We start from the raw sequence: 26,333 nt of genomic DNA, 5'->3' as shown, positions 1-26,333 counted from the left end.
ATTAAAATTTGAATTCCGACTTGTACATGCAACAATTTTTTTACCAATGACAAATCTTTAAATAAAAAATTGATCTGCCGATGAATTAGACCTTTAAAAAATATTGTAAACAAAAACTATTTTTAAAAAAATTTATTAAACTACTTGTTTGTGAAAATTTTTAAAATTATTTTTGATAAATTATTACATACGCAAAATAATATTAAATTCTAATACTTATTTAAATAAATTAATGCATTAATTACTAAATTATTTAAAAAAATTATATACATTATAGAATCTGCGTCAATTGATAACCACAACAAATTAAATAAGAATGAAAAAATATAATAAAAAATACGAATATATTACATGTATACTAAAATTAATCATTAATATAAAATATAAATATATATTAGTGGCTGATTTTAATATATAAATAATATTTTTTTAAAAAATAACTATAATAAAATGTGAAGTAAAAATTTTTATTCAGGAAAAATATCCACAGGTAGGCAACTATTGTATTTTCTTAATTAGTAATTAACTAATTATTAATAAGCAAATTCATTAGGGATTCTTAGTTTCGAAACCACTTATTTTGTCATTTATACTCTTGTTCTCCAGCAAATACAACACGAAACAAGCTCTATGCTCTTCCACATATCAGTTTATAACCACTACACTGCCACTACTGTCTGCTGTGTCTCTGATCTAAAACCCCTCTTTGATCCGATTCCTCTGGTATTTAGACAAGCTTGCTTCTTGGATTCTTCAATTTCGGTCCTTTTTCCATTACTCTCATCATTCTCTTCATAATTGTTATATATTTTGTTAGTCTGATTGTTCAATACGTGTTTTCATTTTGGGGCTTTTTCTCTGTTGTAGGTACCTTTGAAGATTACGTGCGGTGCCTGGAAAATTTACTTGCTAGCTTAACATGGTAATTTCCCACGATTCTTCTGCATAATTAAATAATTAATAGTTATAATATGAAATTTGATGGATTTATTCATTAATTTTATTTATATATTTTGTTTGGGGAAATTTAGGGTTAAAAAATGATGAATTTAATCTTTCTATGGCACATTGGTAAACCTCCTAACATGTATTTTGAGTTTATGATTGAAGAAACTTTGGTTCTAGCTTTTGTTCTTGTGGATAAGCCAAATTGCTACAAGCAACAGCTTTGATGTGTTGCTTTGTGGTTTTTGGTAAGGAAAAAAAAAAACAAAATTTGCTAGCTGGAAATTTAGACACCACTAAAATAATTTTTTAATTATGCCAAATTGTCAAACTATTTTGCTGTCCGAATTTCGGCATATATTTTTTCGATTTTCTAAAGACCAAAGGCCACCATGTATCTAGTAACATAGTGTTTTTTTAACTGATTCTTTCATCCTTTGTTTGATATGTGAAGCGACGAGAACAAGTCCAGCCCGCTTGCCTTTCAGATTTTGAGCCAGATAGATTGAGTTGCTTACCTGGTCATGTTATAGACCAAATTCTTTCGCATTTGCCCCTTCGGGAAGCAGTGAGAACAAGTGTGTTATCAAGCAAATGGAGGTACAAATGGGCAACGCTACCAAATCTTGTGTTTGATAACCAATGTCACTCGGTAGCTTCCCAAGATCATTCAGATATCAAGAACAAGCTTTTGAGAATCATCGATCACGTACTTTTACTTCATGCTGGGGCAATCAACAAGTTCAAGCTCTCCCATCGCGATCTCATTGGTGTGACTGATATTGATCGTTGGTCACTTCATCTAACCAGAAGGTCTGTCAAGGAGTTTGTGCTGGAAATCTGGAAAGGGCAGCGCTATAAGATACCATCGTGCTTATTTGCTTGTCAAAGTTTAGTTCATTTAGAATTGTTTAATTGTTGGCTTAAGCCTCCATCGACATTTCAAGGCTTTAAGAACTTGAAGAGTCTTGATCTGCAGCATGTTACCTTGGCTCAAGATGTGTTTGAAAACTTAATATCTAGCTGCCCCATGCTGGAACGATTAACGTTGATGAACTTTGATGGTTTCGCTAATCTCAACATTGATGCACCTAATCTTCAATTTTTCGATATTGGAGGCAAATTTGAAGATATCAGCTTCGAGAACACTTTCCAGTTATCTGTAGTATCCATTGGTTTGTATTTGAACTTTGAAACCAATCAAAATAGATTGCGTGGCAGTTCAAGCAATTTGCTCAAGTTTTTTGTTCATCTCCCTCATGTTCGAAGGCTAGAGGTTCAAAGCTATTTCTTAAAGGTATTTTTTCATATCATAATTTAATTTCTTGATCATTTGAATATTGAATTTAAGGTATTACCCTATTAGAACATTTGAATGGTGCAATGCTAGTTTTTGCTGACAAAATATAGTGTATTGATGCCTTGGTAACTTGGTTTTGGACCTTAAGATCAACCTTGAGCTGTAATATTCTGATTTAGAGCTAATATGTTTCTTCTTTCTGCCCCAGTATTTGGCAATAGGGGCTGTGCCGCTAAAGCTTCCAAGACCATGCATTGATCTTAGTTACCTCTCCATTCGTATGAACTTCAATGATTCAAAGGAAATTTCAACTGCTTTATGCCTGCTAAGAAGCTCTCCTAATCTGCAAGAACTAGAAGTATTGGTGAGTACTCACTTTAACTCGAGTGTTACTTGATTTTGGATAATAATTTTCGGTTGCACATTCATATTTAGTCATTTATTTTAAGTTATTATTCTCTAATTTTAGGAACTTCGGCATTATTTGATCCATGTTATTGACTCCATCTAGTGGGACAAGGCTTAGTAGTAGTTGTTGAATGCTCTCGAATTTTAAGATTAGTTTAGCTTTGCGCATTTGTCCTGTCCCTGGAAATTCCCTATATTTTAACACGTGCAAGTGATGATTGCGTGTAGGCTCGCCCTGACGAGCAGAACGTCCTGATACACCCTTATTGCGGGGAAGATGAATATTGTAGTTGTCCTATCATGCAACTGCGACATGTGAGGATAGATGGTGTCTCTGGTACCAAACCCGAATTAGATTTTATCAGTTTTCTGCTTCTGTATTCGCCGGTGCTAGAAAGGATGACTGTGAAGCCGGTTTCAAGTGGAGTGACTGAGTTGATGAAAGAGTTATTAAGGTTCAGAAGAGCTTCAGGGCGAGCTGAAATCATTTACCAAGAATCTCCTTGATGCTATCATTATATTCTTAAATGTAATTATCAATTTTTTATTTTACTTTGTGTTTCTTTTTGGTGTTGAATGTATGGCTTTTCATGTTTCTACACTTAGCAACTTGTAACTAAGAAGCCATGGTGTGAACCTACCTATGCTTAAAATCCAAGACATCTATGCATTCTATGACTGGAAGAAGTTGCAATCATTACAATTGAAAATTTAAGTCATTTTATTATTAAAGAATTAAGATCTTAGTAACGAGTGTCTCAGTGATAATAATCTATATATTAGATTTATATACTTCAAACTTTAAATCAAATTTTGGGTTGGTTTATCTAGTCAGCTTTTTGACTCATGATTTCAGTTTAATTTTTGGATTTTTCTTATTAGTGGATTATTGATAAATACTTCAGTTTTTAGTAAGTTTTTGTTATGCTTGAAAGAATCAAAGATAAATTGAGCAAGTCCTCATCTTTTTTGTTTTATAATGTGAATTGTTGTTTGACAGAAGTTTAATGCAGAAATTATGGATCATACTATATGTTTATGTGGTGACAATAACATAGAGAAATATGCAGGGGGAAATGAGCACGTGCTTTAATGCTTAGAAGCATTTGGGGCAATCAATTTTGGCCAATATTTTTTGGTGGGGCTAATTAACTTCAAACTTTATAGCTATCCTTCAAGTCAAAATATTCAGGTTGAAAGTTTGGGTAGCTGAAACACCCACTTGTATATAATTATTTTCTTATGTCCTTTTTTTTCCTTTTAAAATGCGGAAATGAATTGAAAACTTGAGGGAAGCATCAATTTGACATAAGAAAAAATTAAAATACCAATAAATTATTCCTTAAAAATATTTTTTTGGTATGTGATACATACTACAAGGTTGAATTATGTTATTAATAATAAAATTTTACTAGTTTTAATCAAAGATACTTTTTTATATTAGTTTATTAGTAAAATTATTTTTGTGGAGTTTTTTTTTTTAAAATAAGCGTGAATAACCAATTTTTGATACAAATTTTGAATTACAAGTAGAAGCAGCTTATAAACTATTATTATTATTATTATTAAGGTAAAACTGTAAAAGACAGAGCCAAACCAATAGCAAGTAGCTACCATTCAAATACATAGCTACCTAAGATTTCCTCATCTCCAATATAAGTTATTGCAGTTACTCTCCAATATTCAATGACCCTTTGAAATAAATTTTTTGAAATTACCTAACTTAGTAACCATGCCTGTGAACACCACCCCATTAATTGATAACAATAATGGAAACCATGGCATCATTAATGCTGAGAATGATGATGAGAGGCCATTTAATTTAGTTAAGAAATTTGGATTTGAATCAAAGAAGTTATGGAAGTTAGCAGGGCCAGCAATAATCACAGCCTTGGCTCAGTTTTCACTTGGTGCACTCACTCAAACATTTGCTGGCTTGACCAGTGAGCTTGATCTTGCTGCTGTTTCTGTTGAAAACTCTGTTATTGCTGGCTTGGCTTTTGGAGTCATGGTAATAAGTAATAACTTTACTTTTTTAATTTAATTTCTTTTCTTGCTACTTGACTTCTTTTACATAATTTGATTCTCTGCACATTTATTTATGAGTTAGGAGACATAGACACATCAATAAGTATAATTAATTTTTCATTCAATCGTAGGCCTTTTCATTCAATGAAGTCAATATAGTATAAAAACTCAGGTGCAGTCGACTTCACATGAAGTGAATAACTGAGAGCTGTTAGATGGTTTGACTGATTTGACTAAATTTTCATCCAACAACTCTTAACTATCAACTTCACATAAAGTCGACTGCACCTGAGTTTTCACATATTTTATATAGATTCTGCTTTGCTCCTATTCACAAGTAGTAAAAATTTGCACCCTAATCCTATCTTGCGAATACTTGTTCTGCCCCTATTCGCTTTTATAACTTTTTAAATTAAATTTCTATTGTAACTTATATGTCTAAATATACACATTAGATTGAAAGTTTGGGTAGCTGAAACATCCACTTATATGTATATATTGCCATCCCTACTTAATTACATAGAGGTATATACTATTTAGTCTTTTGTTAACAAGTTCCTTACATTTGCAGTTTTGGTGTTGCCATTTTCTATTTTTGTGAGCATTAAGGATTTGTATTTATTTTATCATTAACCAAAGTATGAAGTTTAATTTGCATGTGCTAGATTTACACCCAATTTGGCAATGTTAGTGATGAATGGGCAAATCTAAATATAGTTTTTTATTTTTTTATTTGTCAATGTCATATTGCATTTTTGTTTTTGTATATTTGTGTCTTTGTACATGTCTCCAAATACAATAATGTTATTTTACAAAACAAAATGAATACAAATTAACAGTTGGGTATGGGGAGTGCATTGGAGACACTATGTGGGCAAGCATATGGTGCTGGTCAGATTAGAATGTTAGGAGTTTACATGCAAAGATCATGGATCATCTTGTTGACCACTGCCCTTATTTTGGTACCTATTTATGTTTGGTCTTCTCCCATCTTAAAGCTCATTGGAGAGACTGATGAAATCTCAGATGCTGCTGGTTAGTTCTCATTCAACTCTTCCAGCTTCATTGTAAAAAATTATGTTATTGCATAATAATAATAATAATAATAATAATAATAATAATAATGTCTTACATCATTAAAAATAGAAAAGATTAATTATAACGACAGCTATTTGCAATTTAAGTGTCCTTAAATAATAATGTAATTCCATAGTAGTATAAAAATATTCTAGTCGATTATTAGGAAAAAATTGGCTTATATTATATATACACACTTTTTCAATATTTTATATAATTAAAAACAATTATGCTAAGAACTAACTAGGAATGAAGTTAACTCTAGCCAACTAGTTGAAAAACAGGTTTACAAAAAAATCACTACCATAATTTTTTAAATTTCAAAATCAGAAATAAAAAGGGCGGATTTAGTTGGCTTATATTATAGTTGATCTCCTAAACTTTTTCAATTAAAAAAATACTAAAACACTTACAATTATTGGTTTGTATTTTAATATTAATAAAATATTAAGATATTATCACAATTTATCTAAAAAATAATTTTTATATATATATATATATATATCGTTTTCGTGTCTTACAAAAAATTAAAACTACATGTCCAAATATTCGGTGTCATATCATGTCTAGTATTAATACATGCTTCCTAAATTATTAGAAAGATATATATATATACACACTAAATTTTTTCTTTAAATTTCTCACTTTTTTTTAGTTACAAACTGTTTTAAATCAACTAAAATTATAATTTTGTTTTATAAATTACTAATTAAAATTGTCTATTATAGATAACTTTTAATTCCAATATATCATTTTCTGATGTTATATTACTTTTATTTTCTAAATGGGTAGGAAAATTTGCTTTGTGGATGTTACCTCAATTGTTTGCTTATGCATTGAACTTCCCAATCCAAAAGTTCTTACAATCACAGAGGAAAGTTGCAGTGATGTTATGGATATCAATAATAGTGTTGGTGCTACACATATTTTTCAGTTGGCTCCTAATGTTTAAGTTGGATTGGGGCTTAACTGGAGCAGCTATTACCCTTAATTCATCATGGTGGCTAATTGTCATTTTGGAATTAATATACATTTTCGTCACAAAATCTGATGGTGCTTGGAGTGGATTCACATGGCTAGCATTTGAGGATTTGTATGGTTTTGTCAAACTTTCTTTGGCTTCTGCTGTCATGTTATGGTATTTTTCTCCACTATTTTCTCTAAGAACGTTTTCATTTTTTATTTTTATTTTTACAACTATATTATGTGTACGCTAAAATTAAGGTTAAATTACACTGTTAATCTTTACGTTTTTAGTAAAATTACAAATTAGTCCATACACTTTAAATTAATTTGTAATTGGGTTCCTAAAAAAATTAAAATTTGTAATTTAGTCTCCGTTATTCAAAAAGTATTTAATTTAACAGAATATTCTAAGTATATTCTCTATTTTAACAGAATATTCTCAACATATTAAATCAACACTTTTTGAACGGTAAGAACTAAATTATAAATTTTAATTCTCTTTAGGGACCCAATTATAAACTTTTAAAGTGTAGAGACCAATTTGCAATTTTACTAAAAGTGTAGAGACCAACTGTGTAATTTAATTTAAAATTAACTACCAAAATCAGCTACTAGTATAATACATGTTAAAAATGAGTTAAACAACATATATATTTATATATAAATACACAATAACTAATTTTGATAGTTGATTTTAGTGTATAAATAATATTTTTATTATTTTTTATATTGATATGTTTAAAATTTTATAAAAAAAAAGAACTAAAATAATAAAATTCTATTTTTTATTTTCACCTTACGTTTTTTTATTATAAAATTTCTAAAATAACAAATAAAACTACAAACTAAACTCACCCACACTTTGAGAATATAGGGAAAATTAGGATGACAACATTTTTTTATTAATTATTATTTTGTGATTTTGCTCTATTAAGAGCTTTTACAAATAAATCACACAAACTTAAGAAAATTTACTTTTCTAATGGCAGCTTGGAGCTTTGGTACTTGACGATATTGATGGTGATAACAGGGCGTTTGAAAAATCCTCTAATACCTGTTGATGCCATATCTATCTGGTAAAATTTTCTTTACTCTCTCTATCCAACGTCTCATTATTTCCTTATAGAAAAAGTTAACAAAAGTTTCAATTTAATCACCATTATTGTGTTTATGTTCCTTGTAATCTCACTTATTATTATTCACATGTTTCAGTATGAACATAAATGGTTGGGATGCCATGATTGCAATTGGGTTCAATGCTGCAATAAGGTGACTTGGCTACATCATATAATAACATTTCAAGTTCTATATAATATAGGAAGAGTTTTAAGTGTACTTAATTGTTTTAACTGTGGAATTGAATTATAAAAAATATATATAATATATATTAATTAAAATCAACGGTTAAAATAATTGAAATATTAGTGTTTTCGATACACTTAAAATTTTTCTTATAATATAATATATATACATTTTGGCTTACTTAAAGAAAAAGGGTTTGTAGACATATTGAATGTAATTAAGATAAATATTAGGGCCAGTAAATTTTATTAATATAACTTTAATTTAGATAACAATATATTTTTTGAATATTACGTATAAAAATGATTTGTTAGCTAAATATTTATCTAAATAATAAATTTTATTAATCATAATAGTATTATTTTTAATTAATTTCAATTTTCTATTTCATTATTAGATACAATTTTAAAGAACTTAAAAGTTTAAGTTTATTTGTGAACAGTGTGAGGGTATCAAATGAACTTGGAGGTGGTGATTTCAATGCAGCAAGATTTGCAGTGTGGGTGGTTTCCATAACCTCAGTTTCCATAGGAGTTATAATTATGATTATAGTACTCACAACAAGGGACTATTTTCCATACTTGTTCACAACAAGTGTTGCTGTTGCAAAAGAAACAACTAAGCTTGCTTCCTTATTAGGTGTTACAGTTCTTCTAAACAGCCTTCAACCTGTCCTATCCGGTTAGTTATTTCCAACATATATATATATAAAGTAGAAACTCAAATATAATCTTTATATAAAGTTGATTTTTGAAAACTGTTAGATTATAATTTAATTAAATATGTTAGATCATTTAACGACTTTTAACTATCAACTTTATATAAAAATAGCTACGTAAATAGTTTTTGTTTTATACATGTGTCCTTGATTTTTTTTGTTATTTAACTAGCTCTATAGTTATTTTTTTTGTTTTTTTGGTTTGCGGTTAAGGCTTAAATACTTAAATAATTTTTGAGTCCTTGTAAAATATGTGAATTTTGACTTGGATCTCTATTCCTAATTTATTCTTTATTAAATATCATTATCATCAATCATAAATACTTGTGCATATATAAATCAGTTCTTTATATATATAACATGATTGATTAAATTAAATATTGACGTAATAAGTTAAAAAATGATGTATTTTATGTTATATCATTGTTTATTTAACTGAATAAACTAATATTAGAGATTAAAACAGAAAGTTTTAAATTATATAAAAACAAAATTATATGGAAAAAAGTGTGTATTTTATTGACACAACTCATTCAAAATGAAATGTCAAATACCTATTATGTTGTACCTATATATTAGGTGTTGCTGTTGGAGCTGGGTGGCAAGCTCTTGTAGCATACATCAACATTGGATGTTACTATATTGTTGGTTTACCAGCTGGGATACTTTTGGGATTCACATTTGGTTTTGGAGTAGAGGTAATTAATTAGGATTTATATTATTTCTATTTAGTATTTACTATTCTATTTTATTTACCAATGTCATGCCATATAAATTTTTGTAACTTCCATTCAATAAAATAGTAAAAACAAATATTGAATTAGTATAAGAAAAATACGATAGCAATGACTTAATATTATAACATGTGACATATATCATAGCCTAATTTATTCTCGGATAAAATATATTTTTTATTTCTAAAATTTAGCAAAAATTTTAAAAATATCTCTAAATTCTATTTTGTTTCAATTTTATTCTAAAAGTTTCAGATTTGCATCAAATATACACTTGAAAATTAAATTTTCAAAAAATTTAAAACTAATCTAACAATAATGCATGAAAATTATGCTTGATTTGCTTATGTTAAGAGTTGTTCTTATGAAATTATTGTTAAATCGATCTTAAATTTTTTGAAAAATTAACCGTCTAAAATATATTTGATACAAATCAAAAACTTTTGAGACAAAATTAAAATAAAATAAAATAAAATTTAAGAATATTTTTAAAATTTTTATCAAATTTCAAAAACAAAAAATATATTTTACCCTTTATTCTCAAAAAAAAAGTTTAGACAGAAAAATACAATGATAAGAAAATGTTGATTGTGGACCCTTTATTAAACATTGTTTATAATATTATGAAAAACATATAATTGTATTCCACTATTTTCAGGGTATTTGGTCAGGGATGATTGGAGGCATAGCTTTGCAAACCATAATCCTTATCATCGTCACATCAGTAACCAACTGGAGAAAAGAGGTTCTTTTTCTTTTTTTTTTCTCGTATTATCATAATACAAGTGTAGATTAAGATTTAAGCAAGACATTGAATCAGTTAATAATTTTTTTTTCCATAGACAAGATCCTAAAGAAAAAAAAATTACTAGAAATAAGTTCTTCAAGAATTGCAATGTAGGACTTATAATTTCTGAATGATGACATGACACACTAAGAAAAAGATGAAACAGTTTTCCAAGAACTTGTAAATTTAATATTGTAGTTTTTTCAGGATATACTTAATTTTTTTTTCTAAGAATTTATAAGTTGATCACGGAAATTCTTAAAATTTAGAGTAAAACATTGTTTTTGTCCCTAACATTTGGGATAAATCCTATTTGTATCTATAACGTTTAAATCGTCCTATTTGTACCCCTAACGTTTGTAAAAGTGATTCAATGCTATCCTGCCGTCAATTACACATCATAAACGCTTTAGTTTGAGTTTTAAAAATCTATTCTTGAAGTTAGAATACAAATGTTTGGGATAGAATCGATAATCCATTCCGAAAAATAGCTCATCAAAAGTTGAAACTAATTTTTATAACATTTACATAATTCACTTTTCTAGGGACATAATTGAATTTAAACACAAATAGTGGGTATAATATTAAAATCAAATACATCAAAGTGAGACCTAATTGAAAATGAATAATCCAAGTGAGAATAATTGAAAAATATAATCTGATTTGTTAGTATAATTGATAGTAAAATAACATTGAATTACTTTTATAAACGTTAGGGATACAAATATGACGATTTAAACGTTAGAAACACAAATAAAACTTACCCCAAACGTTGAGGACAAAAACGATACTTTACTATAAAATTTAAGTTGATACATATCTTATAAATTCATCACAAAATTCTTCAAGAAGACCCCGTTTTGTTCTTTTGTTAGTCAAGTAGTAATTTACTAAATTAATGTCTAAAAACATTTAGATTTTTGAACACTAATTGTGAATATTTACTCTTTAAGAATAGAGTAATTAATAATATGCTATTTAATATGTTTCATATTTTGGCAATGGAAACTTGTTCACAGGCTGATGTAGCTGAAAGTCGCGTGAAGAAGTGGGGAGGATCAACTGCTTTTGAACAATGATTTTTGTTTTGATTTTTACCTTTCATGATCATTTGATTAAATTAAAAGCATGATGAATTGTAAAACTATTAGTTAGCTCAATAATAAGTTAAAGGTGAAAACTCAGTCAAATCAGTCAAATTATCTAACAGCTTTCAGTTATCAATTTTACATGAAGTCGATTGCACCTGAATTTTCACCGTAAGTTAGAGTAGAGTTGGGAATTCAAAATCTAAGAAGTTTTCTTAGACAAAAGTTGTATCATTATTTGCTATTTTATATTTGAGAGGGTTAACACTTTTTTTTGTTCCACTTCAGTTCTATTATTATCTTTTGCTATTTTATAATAATAATAATAATAACAATAATAATTAGAAAGGCTCGAGATATTTTGAAATCTATAAGTAAATTTTTAGAAATATGTATATATTTTGAATCAAATTATTCTCAAATATAATACATACACAGAATATATTTAAAGTTTAAACACTTAGTTAATCATACTTAAGACTTTAAATGACATCTTAATGAATAAGGAAAAAAAGTTCAACAGAATAATGGACAAAAAATTAGTTTGACTCATACAAAAATGTTCATGATTAAAAAAGAGTAATTTATTGTTTTTTTTTTAAAAAAAATTCTCTCATAAATTACTCTGAGGAAAAAAAATACATTAATTCTTTAAAGATTATACTAAACAAAAACTTTTTACAAATGAAAATGATTCATAAATTTAATTTACTATCTTGTGAGAATATTTAAATATTATTCAAAAAGTGTATATAATAGAACTGTTACTTTTAAATTCTATTTTGTAAAAACTAAAAAGTAAATATCTTATTGGTAGATAATTTACTCAAAAAATAAATATTTAATTATTCTCTTGTTCCTTATAATTTTACCAAACTTTTTATTTATTGCTTGTATTTCCTTGAGTTATTGAATTCATTTTTAGCATTTGTCGGGATGATGATGATGATGATGATGATGATGATGGGATGAGGTTGAAAAGGGGCACAGTGGCAGCTGAATAACCTTCCAAGTATAGGAAACAAGCCCATTTGCATTAATGAGGAATCCACACTGAAAGGAAAAGAAGAAAACTGATGATTCCATTGGAGCCGAAGAAATTAAATAAAAAAAATAAAAAATAAAAAATATTTAAATGTATTTTCTGTAACAGCCCAAACCACCCGCTAGCACGATATTATTCGTTTTGGCACACAAGGCCTAACAGTTTTGCCTTTGACGATAGGGATGATGGTCGAAACCTCCCACACTCACTTGTCAAAACGCGTCATATTAGGGAAAGGTATCCACACCCTTATAAGGCATGCTTCGTTCCTCTCCCCAACCGATGTGGGACCTTACATTTTCATCGAATAAGATATAAAAAAAATTATTTTTATTTTTAACGTTTAAATTTAAATTTTAGATTTATAATTTTAGATGTGTTTCAAACATATTTTGTATATAAATCAATAATTTTAGATGTGTAATAATAAAAAAATAACCAATTTTTACAAACATACATTTTAATAATTTTAAAAACGTTAATGTTCAAATAAGTAACGATAAAATCCAACAAACAATAAAGAAATAAAAAATATTAGATGAGTTTTTATCGAATAAGATATAAAAAAAATTAATTTTATATTTAGCGTTTAAATTTAAATTTCTGATTTATAATTTTGAATGTGTTACAATTAAAAATGAAAATGAATTTTTACAAACATACATTTTAATAATTTTAAAAGCATTAATATTCAAATAAGTAACGAAAACTCTAACTATTAAAAAAAATATTAGATGAATTTTTATCGAATAAGATATAAAAAATTAATTTTATTTTTAATGTTTAAATTTAAATTTTAGATTTTTTATTTTGGATGTGTTTTAAAAATATTTTCGGTATAACTTAATAATTTTAGATGTGTTACAATTAAAAAAAAATTAATTTTTACGAACATACATTTTAATAATTTTAAAAGTGTTAGTATTCAAATAAGTAATGAAAAAATTCAACTAATAAAAAATTTTATTGAAAACTATAAACTTTTATTAAATTTTTATTTGTTATCTTTTTTTTCCGAATATCTACAATTGCTCCTTTATTTATCTTTAATTTGGTCTAATTATTTTATGTTGGTGGTCTTCTCTAATCATTATGGAGACAAAGATTAAATAAATAAAAAAAAGAAAGTAAAGAAAAAGAAAAGAATATTGATGCATAGACTCATAATTTATTTATTGTTTAATTAAAATGTTAATATAATCTTATTAAAATTTCATTCGACAGTAATGATAAATGAATTTTAAGTTAGCATGTAAGCCACTCGAAATAGAAATAAAATAGCACGACTCATTTAATAATGATAGTAAAAAAAAATAAATATAAAATAGTAAATTTATTTGTAAAAAAGTAATAAAAATTTTAGTATTTGAAATTTTAATTAATTTTAATTACTAACATATTTAACTATAAATTAAAAATATATTTTAATTAAAATTTAATTAAATAATATTATTTGAATTAAAATATTGATTGAAAACTGAATTTCAAAAGACACAACATTTTTTCATTGTGGCATAACATTACAATGACTTATTGTAATTGTTGCCTCTGATTCATATTTTCAAGATATTACATTTTCCAATTTCATCCTCGTCGTTTCTATTTCATGGCTCGAAAACGTAATTCAAATAAAATAAAACAAGAAAAATTATTATTACTCTTAACATTTTCTCATCCATGTTCAAGATAAAAAAAGGGTTTTTTTATATATAAGACCTTTTGCACACCTTTTTTTATCGTTATCGTTATCACCTCATGTTCAAAATTATTAATACCCCTTGCACACTTATGTAACACCGTTTCTTCTCATTTATTGTTTCTTTCTTGTAATTGGGTCGTTTTCCATGTCTGCGGTTTTGAATCTTGTCTTGTGGTGGCCTCACTTTTCTCTCTTGGGAGGATTGTGATTTGTAATTCAAAACCAGTAAATCGAATCTATGAATTAGCCTCCTTTTTTTATAAATCGAATTAACCAATTTAATTGTCTCGATTTACTATGGACAGGTCAAAATCAAAGCATTTTCCTACTAAATCGAAGCTAGCTAGTATGATTTACCACTATCCATGCTAATTCAAATCCATTTGATTATAGATATAAAAACAAGACAACCATGTAACCTATTTAGATTTAGGACATTGGTGTAATATTGGAATCCATAACATTTGTTTATGTGAATTACTCTAAAAAATACACATTTTTTGTAATTCAAAATACATTTTCTATCAGTAAATTTCTATAATACATCTTATATAATTTATTTGCATAAATCTTATTTTAAAATTATATTATTAGCCCCATAATAATATTCTGAATCCGTACATGTGTTTTTTTCATTCTACAGGGTAGAATTGGCCAAATGTTAATATAGCTCAATTCTTAAATAAGGGCATCAAAACTTATTAGTATTTTCCTTTGCTTCCTCATGATCCCAAACAAGGTGCATGAACAGAATAATATAGTTTACTTCTTTCTTGTCAAAATGGTGAAATGCAATTGAGATATAGTTTAGAGGGAGTAAATTGTACTTAACCACAACAAAATTCAGAAAAGGAATCAAAAGAGAAAGCAAGAATGATCAGAAATCAGAATTGAACAATAAAGTCAAAATCATAACATCCTCATCGGTTCAAGCATTAGTCAAAATAACAGATTCTTTCCAAACCAAAACTAGAAGAACGAAAAAAAACATCTTATCCTTAATGATTTTATAATACTAATGACCATATAACAAAAAAGTAAATTAATTCATCCTTCTAATAAGCTCATTTATGTAAGCTTCCCTGTTACCTGCGTCACCTCCTTCGACATAATTATTTCTTTTCTTCCTCAAACAACCCAATGGAGCCTTCAATTTGAAGGGCCATAGATAGTTGTTTGCTTCTCTGAAGTGAGGACCAACTGTCATTATCTCGTGGATCAGATCTTCAACGCATATAATTCCGTGCTTCCCCAATGTCTAACATTGAATATTTTAATCATATAAGGGCAATTGAACATATCATTACAACAACAATCACTTAATTTGTTTCCTTTTTCAGTCACCATCATGGTTTAACACCATTGGATCAATGTACGAGTATATGAAGAGATTGAAAGAAAAGTGACAATTACATATAAAAGACATTGAAGGGAACATAAATCATACACCAAACTCACCTGTTCAATGATGGCGTTGTCTGTCAAAGCAATTCTCTGCTTATCAACTTTTCCATAGCCTCTCTTGTAAATTAATTCTCTAACACTCTTCAGATTGGGATACCTGAAATATCAATTTTGAATGCTTTAAGAAGGCATTATGCAGGTAAGCGACTCAAGATGATGTGGTCTCTGAATATGTGAAATTCGCATACCCGTATGTAACATACGGCTCTACCCTGTGCAGCATATTCATGGTTGCTTTGTTAACCTTGAGGAATACACCATTAAAGATCTGAAGCCAAAAGAACTTGAAATAAGGCTATACCCTAATACCACAAGGACATAGTGTATAAATATAAGATACACCACAATTAAGAGCATAATTTGGGGGAGAATAAGTTGTGAAAGAAAATTAACATAACTTTGAATTTTATGTTGTGACTAATATTGGTGGCCTTGAGACATTGCGCATATTACTGAATACACAAGACAAACAATTTGTGCACAATCAAAAGAATAATGTTTTCTAATCATTACCTTCCAAAGTGAGGTTTTTCTACCAAGTAGATCAGAATACATGAAATTTGCCAAAAACAAATGCTTCTCGAGAATGACAAAAAATGACCAGACAAATATAACCTATTCCAATTTAAATACACATTAAACAGGGACTTGAATTCAAATTGAAGCACATCAATGATCATCACATTAAACATGGTTATAAAACAACAGTCATGAACTGTACCACTAGCACCAAGTAAACCATAATAACGCCCACATAAGAAATAACACAATAAAGCTCAACATTCAATGATTATAAGCAGTACCTGTCTCAACCTCAACAACTGCAAGATCTTTCTTGACTTGGGGTCCATGGCATTGATACTGAAAAAACACAGCTCAAACAAGTAAGAATACCCAGATTACAGAATTGGTTAAAACTTGGGAAACAGTATAAATAGCATAAATATGGAGTAACAAAGGAAACAAACACATACCCACGGATGCGGATGATAAACAGGAGTTTAGCCTCTGGATCAACATAGAATCCACCTTTCAGCTTTGCTTCCCGCTTCAATTGGATCAGCTCCTTTTCCTGTAATATAAAAGCGGGTCAATGTGGCGGAGAAAAATGCAAAGCGCAATAAAGGAAACAGAAACAAACGTTAAAACAGAGAAAAAGGGAAATAGATTAAGGTGAAATGCAACCTGCTCCTGGTATTCCTTTGCATATTGCTTTGCCCTGCTGTAAATGAGCTTGCGGCCCTCAGCTCTCTTCTTCTTTCCAGCATTAAGCTCCTCCTTTTTCTTCAAGGCCCATTCCTCCTCCCTCTTCTGCTTCTTAAGCACAGACTCGGGAACAATTGCTTTCACCTCCTCACCCATCTCTGCCATTCATTCAAAATAAAAATCTCAGTTATGATTAACATCCAACAAAGAATTCATTAGTTTCAATTATTATACCGACACATTTCAGCTCCAACTCAAGCTAAATGTTCAGTGTTTCAAATAAAAAACCTACATGCTCTCTTAAACAATAAAAAATAGGACCTTCCAATGTTTTTTAACAATGAAAATCCATTTACATCAAATTCATACTAAGAACAGAGAACTTCCAATGTTTTTTTAACAATGATAATCCAATTTTCCACACAACATGCTGAATACAAGCTAATCAGATCACAAGATATAATAGGAATAATACGGACAAATCAAACGAGTGACAGAAAAGAAATGAAGCCGAAGCAAGGAATGAAATCAACACAATTGAATGAGACAAATAATGAACAAGACATAATCATAAAAATAATACACAGAATTAAATTAAAAAAATGGGAGTTTGATCAGGAAAGCATTGAAGGAATCTTATCAAACACTTGGTATGCACTTCATTCGCTAATACAAGAAATACCTAATACAACTTAATCAATCACTCCGTCCCCACCCCGACCTCTAAAAGGAGATTGTGCAATACCCGAGAAGGAGACGACCAATGAGGGGAGCAACGACAAGCCGACACACGGACTAATAAAATTATTAAAATTTATTATACATATAGATATTATAAAAACTAAAGCAGTAACTAGGTAAAAATATTTGTACATTTCAGTGTAAAAGAGTCATGCATATCATAATAAAATCAATTTTCTTTTTTATTCTCAAATTCTCTTTCACTCTATGACTTATTGGCTCTTGCACAACAATAACCTGGTGCTGGTGCTGCATAATTCTTCTATCCAATTTATCATCTCTGAGCAATTCCTTTACCTCTAATGACATTCTTGGCAACAATATACAGTTCTTGCTTTTGGAGGCTAGAACCAAGAAGATCAAATTCAGTACTCACAAAAAAAATCCAAAATAACAAACTTACATAAAAATTCAAATCACTAACAACAAAGAATTCAGAATCAAAAAATTATAACAAAGACTTATAATCAAGTATTCAACAATAAAAACTCAGCATTCAAAAACAGAAAACTCGGCATCCAAAGTCAGAAAATCCAAAAACAGAAAAACTAAAAGAATCCATACTCAAAACAAAGAATTCATACTCAGCATCCAAAGTAAATTCAGAATCACATCACCAACAACCCCCAACTCAGAACACACAATTAACAAAATTAACAACCACAGTTAAAATCAATCATCAACTCCAACTCAGAATCTCATCCAGAAAATTAACTCAGCAAGAAAAATTCAACAAAATCATTGAAATTAACCATCAACCATTATTTTAAAAAATTAGCAACATCATAAATTGAAGCAACAGCGCTTAGCGACAACGAGGGAGGAAGGGAAGTGTCGGTGAGAGAGGAAGGAAACTCAGATCGGACAGAGGGAGGAAACAGAGAGGGCTCGAAGGAGACTAGCTTGACGACATCACAAAAATAACATAAATCACAGAACAATTCGTAAAATACAAAAATTAACTCACAGACGTCTCAAAATCATATAAATTACATAAATCACAGAAAATCAAATCACAGATTCCACAAAGAATCACATAAATAATAGAAATCAGAATTAGAAACAGAAATATAAATTATAATTAACCTGTCTCACAGAAATCATAACACTGCTACTGTAATTAACAAATGCTTCAAAATCAAAGTAAATGAAAATTTCAGAGTTCACAGAAGGTGACTTACCGGAGAGCAGAGCAGCTGTTGGCGAAAACGAAGAAGAGGCGCAGACGCGAAGACCGGCGAAGATGGCGAACACTGGAAGACGGCGACGACTCACTGCTGTAGTGAGCGGTGACGTCGAGAGTGAGAGGGGAGGATCTTAGCGTTGGCGGTGAGGGGCTGAGGGGGTAGGATGTGGCGGTCGGCGGTGGTGAATGATGAGACCGTGAGAGGAGAGGGTTTGAGAGTGACGGCTAGGGTTAGGAGGTTCTTACATGACATATATATAATAAAAAAAAGTGTGGAAACCAACTAAAGACTAAAGTATAGGACAAGCCATTGCTTTATTTTTAGGGTTGGATCCATTTCTAGTTGGTTTTCTAGCAAAACGATATAATAATTAATAAAAGGCATTTTATTTTAGTATCTTCACATATGCAGATATTAGTATCTTCACATCCTGCGAGTAAAAACAGTTTCTATAATAATAATAATAATAATAATAATAATAATAATAATAATAATAATAATGGGATGAGGTTGAAAAGGCATAGTGGCAGCTGATAACCTTTCAACTATAGGAAACAAGCCCATGTGCATTAATGAGGAATCCACACTGAAAGGAAAAGAAGAATACTGATTATTGCATTGGAGCCGAAGAAATTAAACAAAGAAATTAAACATTAAATTTTGAATATTTAATTAATTTCTGAAATTCTCACAAAGGTCTAGAAATGTAGTGTACCATCCCATTGTAAATGGTTTTACTTACCCCAAACAAACTTAAAAGAATGTTGACCACTAAGTTTGATATTTTTAAATTTATAGTAAATAAACTTATATTTTTATACTTTTATTCCATCTACATCACCAAAAATGTGAGAAAATATTAGATGAAAAATAATTAAAATAATATTTTTTTTTATAATACCTTTCGATTTGACAAATACTAGTCCACGACAAATGACAATTTTACTGCTAATGAAATTGTTGTATACGCAAGTGAGATTGAAGACCATACTTTGAATTGTGAACAAAGTGTTGTGAGGTATTCTTTGTGGGGGCGTTAAAGGAGGTAATGGAAAATGACAAATAGGTTCTTGACTTTTTGTCTCAAAGACATTTTTGTCCCTGACCATTAAAAAATACTTTTAAGTCTCTGACCTTCACAAAACTTAGACGGATCAGTCCCTGACAGAGAGAGAGGGACTGACCTGTCCAAATTTTGTGAAGGTCAGGGACTTAAAAGTATTTTTTAATGGTCAGGGACAAAAATGTCATAGGACAAAAGGTCAGGGACCTATTTGTTCTTTTCTCGCTTTTTAATTACTGTAACGTTTTTGCATCCTACTCATTCCATAATTTGTTTGTTTTTCGATTCAAATATTATTATCCAAATTTAGATCAAAATGCTCTAATTATTGTGATAATTAATTTTCTCTTCAACTGTTATCACAATTACAGTGTTTCTTAAAGACTTAATCATATGGTCTGCATATATATTGCGAAGGTCCTCCAATAGTTTAATATTTCTCCAAATGTAGATGTAGGTTTTTTTTATTTTATTTTACATCTTTAATTTCTGTTGTGTTTCTGATTTTATTTGAGAGCTCTGTAATTTTTCTTGAATTATAAGTAGTTCTTGCATCTTCTTCATCAATTTCATATTTTTGACTTGTTGATTTGTGAAAATGAAAGTGATTTGTTGATGAATTTCTTATTGAATCTAAATTTGCATCGACTTCTACCTCTTTTTTTCTTGAATTTCTGTTGATGATGCATCGATTTCTTGTTTTGTTGATGGCTGAGATTTGGTTGCTTCTTGATTGATTTATGGCTGTTGTTGTAGTGGTAATGTAGCCTTAATCTCTTCTCACTCAATCTCCCAGCCTTCTACTTCCTTCCAGCAAATTTCTTGCGAAATTGGGCACATATCCAGTTGGAATTGATAGAGGAAAGCCAGATCAAATGTATCCCAATCTGCATGTAGATTCCAGTGACTCCATATTTGAAACCATGTCGAAGAACGACCCGAAAAAGCACGACCCGAAAAAGCACTTGAAACTTCTAACAATCACTGCACTTCCAGAATGACGCTAACATCCCAGAATCTGCACTTCTATCGAACATAGGGAGGATATACCCGAGAAACATCACATACTCTTTCATAACCATGTCAATTTGAGTTTCTTGAACTTGTTCAGTTCCGTCATGAGTTGAACAGTAGCTTATCCCATATCTTCTTTGCGGTTTTGCATCTTAAGACCTTTTTGAATTCTTTAAAGTTAATTGCACAATGCATCAAAGTGATAGCTTTAACCTTTAGCTCTATTTTTTTGTCTTTGTCATTCCATTCAATATCCTCTTTTGGAACATTTCCTTTCTCATTGATTTTGGTAGAAATATCTAGTCCATTGAAAATGATCTTCTGAATGTTGTAATCAATAGATTATACAAAGATCCTCATTCTTTCTTTCTAATAGATAATAGGTTGTACCATTAAAGTATAGTGGTCTATTGTTAGATTATTCTTCTGTTAGTGTACGCAACAACATTGTTTGTCATAGATCTAAAACTCCAAGCTATGAGGCTTGGCCCGCTTAAGCCTAATTTTGATGCCAATTAAAAGTTCACAAGTGAGTTGAGAAAAGGGGTTAAATTAAAAACTATTTGTAATACTTAATAAAAGAGGTGATGCAGTACACAGTTCACGAAATTATTTATGATTTTATCTTGCCCTGGAGTGCAAAACAGAATAGAAGTGAAAGTTGCAAAGGAGGCTAGAGAAAAGAAACACAACATATATCCTGATTTGACTACATTGCAATATGACTTACATCCAATTACCACTGGTAGAATTTTCACTATAATCATTCTTGTAACTCACGTAAATTATCCCAAGTGCTAACCCAACTTAAATAAAGAGAATTAGAGAACCAAGTGCACTCTAATCCCAACACATTTTCAAATTCAAATACTCAACAAAAAATTAAATAACTTTTTGTGTACACTTCTCTCTTTTACCTTTTGTATCTTTTATAAGACTTGATATCTCTCCTTCAATGTTGGAATACTTTTTCTTTTGATCAAACTAGCCATTGCACACATCAATATTTTGGCCGATGGCATTGAAAAGAGAATCTTTTCCTCCTTGTTCTTCAATATTAAGTGCAGCAGTTATCCAAATATATTTTATTTGAATCTCAGTGTGTATTACTCATATATATGCTGATTTGCTTGAATTATGGATCGCTTGATTGTGATCTTTGATTGCGAATCCATTAATACCTACAATATTCAAAAAGAAAATAGGTATAATAGAAAATTATTAATTATGTTTGTCATCACAAAGTGAATATTCAATTCTTAGACTCAAAAAGTGAATATTCAATTCTTGACTCAAAATAGTAGCACCAGAGTATATACTAAAACAACATACATATAGAAAAGAAATACTAGACAAAACATGGTATATGTGACTATTAGATATCAAAGCAACAAAGGAGTTAAGTCAGCACTTAAAAGTTTGTACCAGATAAAGCAAAGTAAGAGAGATACCAAATACAAAAACTTAGTTTATGCATAATTCCATAAAGCATAAAACTAGGGAATTGTTTAATCTCTTTAATTTTTTCTCCTATTGTCATCAAGGAGGAAAATCAAAAAGATACCTGCAACAAAAGATAAGACCTAGCAGTTTATAAGAAAAGACAGTGCAAGAGTTATTACTTATTACAGTCATCCATAAAGTAGAGAAAAAAGCAAAAACAGGAGAAAAAACTTTAAAAAATCTCGTAAAACAGCAGTATCCTTCTTAGAGAAATGAAAAAGTTACTGAGCTCCTTGAAGTATTGCTCAACTATACCTATCTTTGCTTGGATTTCGTAATCTCCAATTCAAGGTCAGGTACGTCTCTCTTTTGCATTTTGGTACGCATTATCAACAAATCAGTAAGTTTGTTGACTTCATGGATCACATTTTTGACTATGCATGAAAGAACCTTGATCTTGGACCCCCTATTTTTTCTTCTTCGAGTCTGTAGGAGAGTCGTCCAGCATTCTGAAATCTTTAGGAAGTTCAGTGGGTTGCTCTACAAGATTTCTTCTCACTGCACCACTTCCTTTCAAGAACGAGTTATGCTCCTTGGCAATTTCAGTAGAGAGATCAATATTATAAAACAAAAAAACTTTGTAAAAGAGAGTTCATAGGGCAAGGCAGCATTTTTGTCACTTCTAACATACTCATACACATGCCTCATCATTAAGTATGCAAAAGAGATTGGAATTCCTTGAATGAGAGCACACAACATTAGTGTGTCAAACTGTTACCGTTGGAGGAACCATTTTAAGGGAAGATAAAATGAGTGATAATGCCATGTAGTTTGATATTGACTGGGCCGTGGGTTTTGCGTGGGTGTGAGACTAGTGCAAAGAGAGACTTGTTCACAAATAATGCGAAGGGCAGTGTTTAGGCTAACAATAAAATCAAGGTCCCACTTCCCAGAAGTAAAAACATTGGTTCCAGAATCTTAATATCTCAATGCTTCACCAATTTTGTTTTTGTCAAGGATAATAACCTTGCTTTTCACATAGGAAACAATCCTAACATCTTGATGGTTGAACCAGCATAAAATGGCCTAACCAAATCAGGATATACTTTGCTGCGAACAACAAACAAAGATAGCCATTCTTGGCAGCTAAAAATTTCAACAAAATCCAATTCTTTCTCAGCCAAAACTTCAAGTGAAACCAACTTTGGAGCAACAAATGGGGTATATCAATAATATCATTTTAAAAGAAATGACAACTTATATTAAGTCCAAAAGATAAATGGCCTAACCAAATCAGAATATACTTTTCCGCGAACAACAAACAAAGATAGCCATTCTTGGCAGCTAAAAATTTGAACAAAATCCAATTCTTTCTCGGCCAGAAATTCAAGTGAAACCAACTTTGGAGCAACAAATGGGGTATATCGATAATATCATTTTAAAAGAAATGACAATTTATTAAGTTCAAAAATCTTTTGGAAGCTTAGCAAACTTAGATTTATAGTCACTAGGGCCATGCATTCTTGGCTCAACAACGGAGTGAAGAGAGAAACAAGAGTTCATACTATGGGGAGGAAGAGAAGGAGGAGCTTCATGTGTTCTTCCTCCTCTGTGATTGGCCTCTTTCCCCTCAAAGAACTAGGGCAAGAAGAACTCGGTTTAGAAGAGGCAGCAGCAAAGCAACTTGTGGAGATCTTGGTTCACGCCATGGATGCAGCAGGAGGTTGAGAGGTGTGGTGTAGTGGTGATGCGGTGTGGTGTCAATGAAGATGGTAGAGGGTTTAGAACGGCGAGTTTGAACGTATGGGTGATATCCTCCTCTCCTAATGATTATCTTTCTTTTTGGCATTATAACACAACACTAGAAAAGTTAAATAGAACGTGGGTGAGAGGTGTTAAGAGCGGTAGTGATCAATGCTGAGTAAAAAGCAGTTATGGGAAAGTTTTGAAACTGCAAAGGTTTTGTATCTGATGCATGAATAAAATAAAATCTTTTTATCATTGGAAAGATTTTGGAATTGATTTGGAAAAGAATTTTGGAAAAGTTTTCTCAAAATAAATAAAATAATTAATGCAAAAAATAATCGAATAAAATCAGTTAAATACAGTAAAAAACAATTTTAAAATATCTCTTTACGTCCTGTGAGACAAAAACTTAGAAAATCTTGTCAATTCAGTTAAATAGATTAGCAGCACTTACAATTCCCAAAGCAATTCTTAATTTACAAAAGAAAAAGTCTAAGGAGCCAACAACTTTCTTAAATTCTGGTCAGCATGTAACCAGCAAAAGAAAGTGAGTAATCTCACACCATTGGATGAAATCTCACACTATTAAAATTATCATTGATGGCTACAAATCACAAAAGTTGCTGGCTCCCTAGCACTCCTCAATTTATCTTCAGCTAATTAATCGTCTAATTTAACAAACTGGACATCAATATTTTCCTTTTGTACATGTTCACATAATTTCCTTTTAGAAATATTAATGACACTCATATCACACATATGGAAAATATTTTCAATCTTAATCTTATAATCAATTAGTTGAATTTTCAACCATAGAACCTGGGAGCAACAGAGGGATGCTGCTATATACTATGCCTCAGCCGTTGAAAGAAAAACTGTAGCTTGCTTCTTGCTACATCAAGCATTGATAAATTTGCCTAAGCAGCAGCAAATTCCACTTGTGCTTCACCTATCCATTAGATCACCTGAAAATTAGCATCCCTAAAAGCAATAGGATTAAAAGAATCAGTTTTAAGATACCATAGACTACAGTTGGTTGTCCTATAAACGTATCGGATGATTTTTCTACTGCAACAAGGTGTGATTCCTTTGGTTGAGACTGAAATATTGAACATAAGTCCACACTTTGAATGTTATTGAGCTTTGATGAGATTAAATACATTAAAGACCCAATCATCCCTCTATAACGTGTCTTAAACACTACCTTGCCATATTCATCCTTCTCCATCTTCAAGTTTGGATGCATAGGAGTGTTCATTGGCTTTCAGTTTTCTATTCCAGACTTCTTGACCAGCTCCATTGCATATTTTTCTTAGTGTACGATTATGGGTGCTAAATACCAGTTTAGAAATTTAAGTTTAAAAGTTCAAAATTCGTTGTAGATATAATTCTAAACCGGAATTCAACATTATCAGAGTTTAGAATTTTAATGTAGTGCATGATCATTGGCTATGGAAAAAAAGTAGGAGTTTGATTGCAATAAACAGAAATTTAAATTGACTAGAAATTAAAAGAGCAAATAAGGATTAAATGGCAAAGCAATAAGACTAGGAATAATTTAAAGTAATAAACTAGAACTCTAAAAAAAATCTTGGCAAAAATTGAATGTTAAAGATCACTATCCTTGTCACTAACCACAATACCATAATTATAAAGAGTAAACCAAATTCGTCAACCTCTCTACAAATTAAAGAAAGTCAATTAGGCTTAATTAACTCTAATCCACAAGTCTTAACCAACTTACTAATTAAAATTAGTAAAAGCGTTAACAGAAACAAGATTAATTAACATCTCTTAATTATCAATCAACTTGGACATTTAACTCAAATTTTCAACCCAAGCCAAGAATGAAAATCTACTCTATAACCGAGACATTTCATCAAATACTTGAAGACATAAACATAAAATACCATAAATTACAATAATAATAAAATCTACAACTACTCAATTTAAGAAAGCAATAATATCTCAAATAAACAATAATAAAATATAAAACATCAAATTCATTAATAAAAAATGAGAGTTCAATAAAAGTTCAAGAACTTAAAATAAAAAATAAAGAAAATAACAAAATTTTAAAAAATTAGAGTAGCAAAACAGAAAACTATAAACTGGAAAAGTCATCAATGTCTAGATCGTATGTAAGTCAATTCTATTATGAATAGACGAATGAAAAAACGTCCGATGGAACAAGAGTGGTAGACATTGAATTTTTAGATCAACATGAAATCATGAATATCTGCCCTAGGGGTGGCAACACTATCCGAACCCGCGGGTACCCACCCCGCTCCTACCCGCTCGGGGCGGGTAATTACCCGCCCCCGCACCGGGGCGGGTTCTTGGGCGGGGCGGGGTCGGGTTTAGGTTGAACC

At 30.1% G+C, this 26,333-nt stretch overlaps 3 protein-coding genes across 4 annotated transcripts; 2 read left to right on the top strand and 1 right to left on the bottom strand.

Moving 5' to 3' along the window:
* The first annotated feature begins 589 nt into the window (after positions 1-589).
* LOC107495958 (F-box/FBD/LRR-repeat protein At1g13570) lies at positions 590-3,388 on the top strand. Of its 2 annotated transcripts, none has more exons than XM_016117154.3 (5): positions 590-723; positions 868-922; positions 1,400-2,242; positions 2,454-2,609; positions 2,882-3,388. In XM_016117154.3, the coding sequence occupies exons 2-5, from the start codon at positions 920-922 to the stop codon at positions 3,158-3,160; spliced, it is 1,281 nt and encodes a 426-aa protein (XP_015972640.1). In that variant the 5' UTR covers positions 590-723; positions 868-919; the 3' UTR covers positions 3,161-3,388. The 2 variants fall into 2 exon arrangements, with proteins under 2 accessions (XP_015972640.1, XP_015972638.1); XM_016117152.3 differs by having other exon boundaries at positions 598-762.
* A 1,109-nt stretch (positions 3,389-4,497) lies between these two features.
* LOC107495908 (protein DETOXIFICATION 33) lies at positions 4,498-11,344 on the top strand. The gene is made up of 9 exons (XM_016117121.3): positions 4,498-4,664; positions 5,521-5,716; positions 6,551-6,896; positions 7,714-7,800; positions 7,937-7,993; positions 8,469-8,707; positions 9,324-9,442; positions 10,137-10,223; positions 11,285-11,344. The coding sequence occupies exons 1-9, from the start codon at positions 4,662-4,664 to the stop codon at positions 11,342-11,344; spliced, it is 1,194 nt and encodes a 397-aa protein (XP_015972607.2). The 5' UTR covers positions 4,498-4,661.
* Positions 11,345-14,971: 3,627 nt separating this feature from the next.
* On the bottom strand, positions 14,972-16,923 carry LOC107495959 (60S ribosomal protein L7-2; the record flags this gene model as incomplete). Its single annotated transcript, XM_016117155.2, is given in 6 exon segments — positions 14,972-15,355; positions 15,556-15,658; positions 15,750-15,829; positions 16,365-16,422; positions 16,536-16,633; positions 16,747-16,923. Coding segments are annotated over 6 exon segments (732 nt in total). The 3' UTR covers positions 14,972-15,139.
* Between the last annotated feature and the right edge of the window lie 9,410 nt (positions 16,924-26,333).

Source organism: Arachis duranensis, chromosome 6 (genome assembly GCF_000817695.3).
Source record: "Arachis duranensis cultivar V14167 chromosome 6, aradu.V14167.gnm2.J7QH, whole genome shotgun sequence".
Taxonomy (NCBI): Eukaryota; Viridiplantae; Streptophyta; class Magnoliopsida; order Fabales; family Fabaceae; genus Arachis; species Arachis duranensis.
Note: the sequence above shows the minus strand (reverse complement) of the source record. Positions and strands in the feature narration are given on the sequence as shown.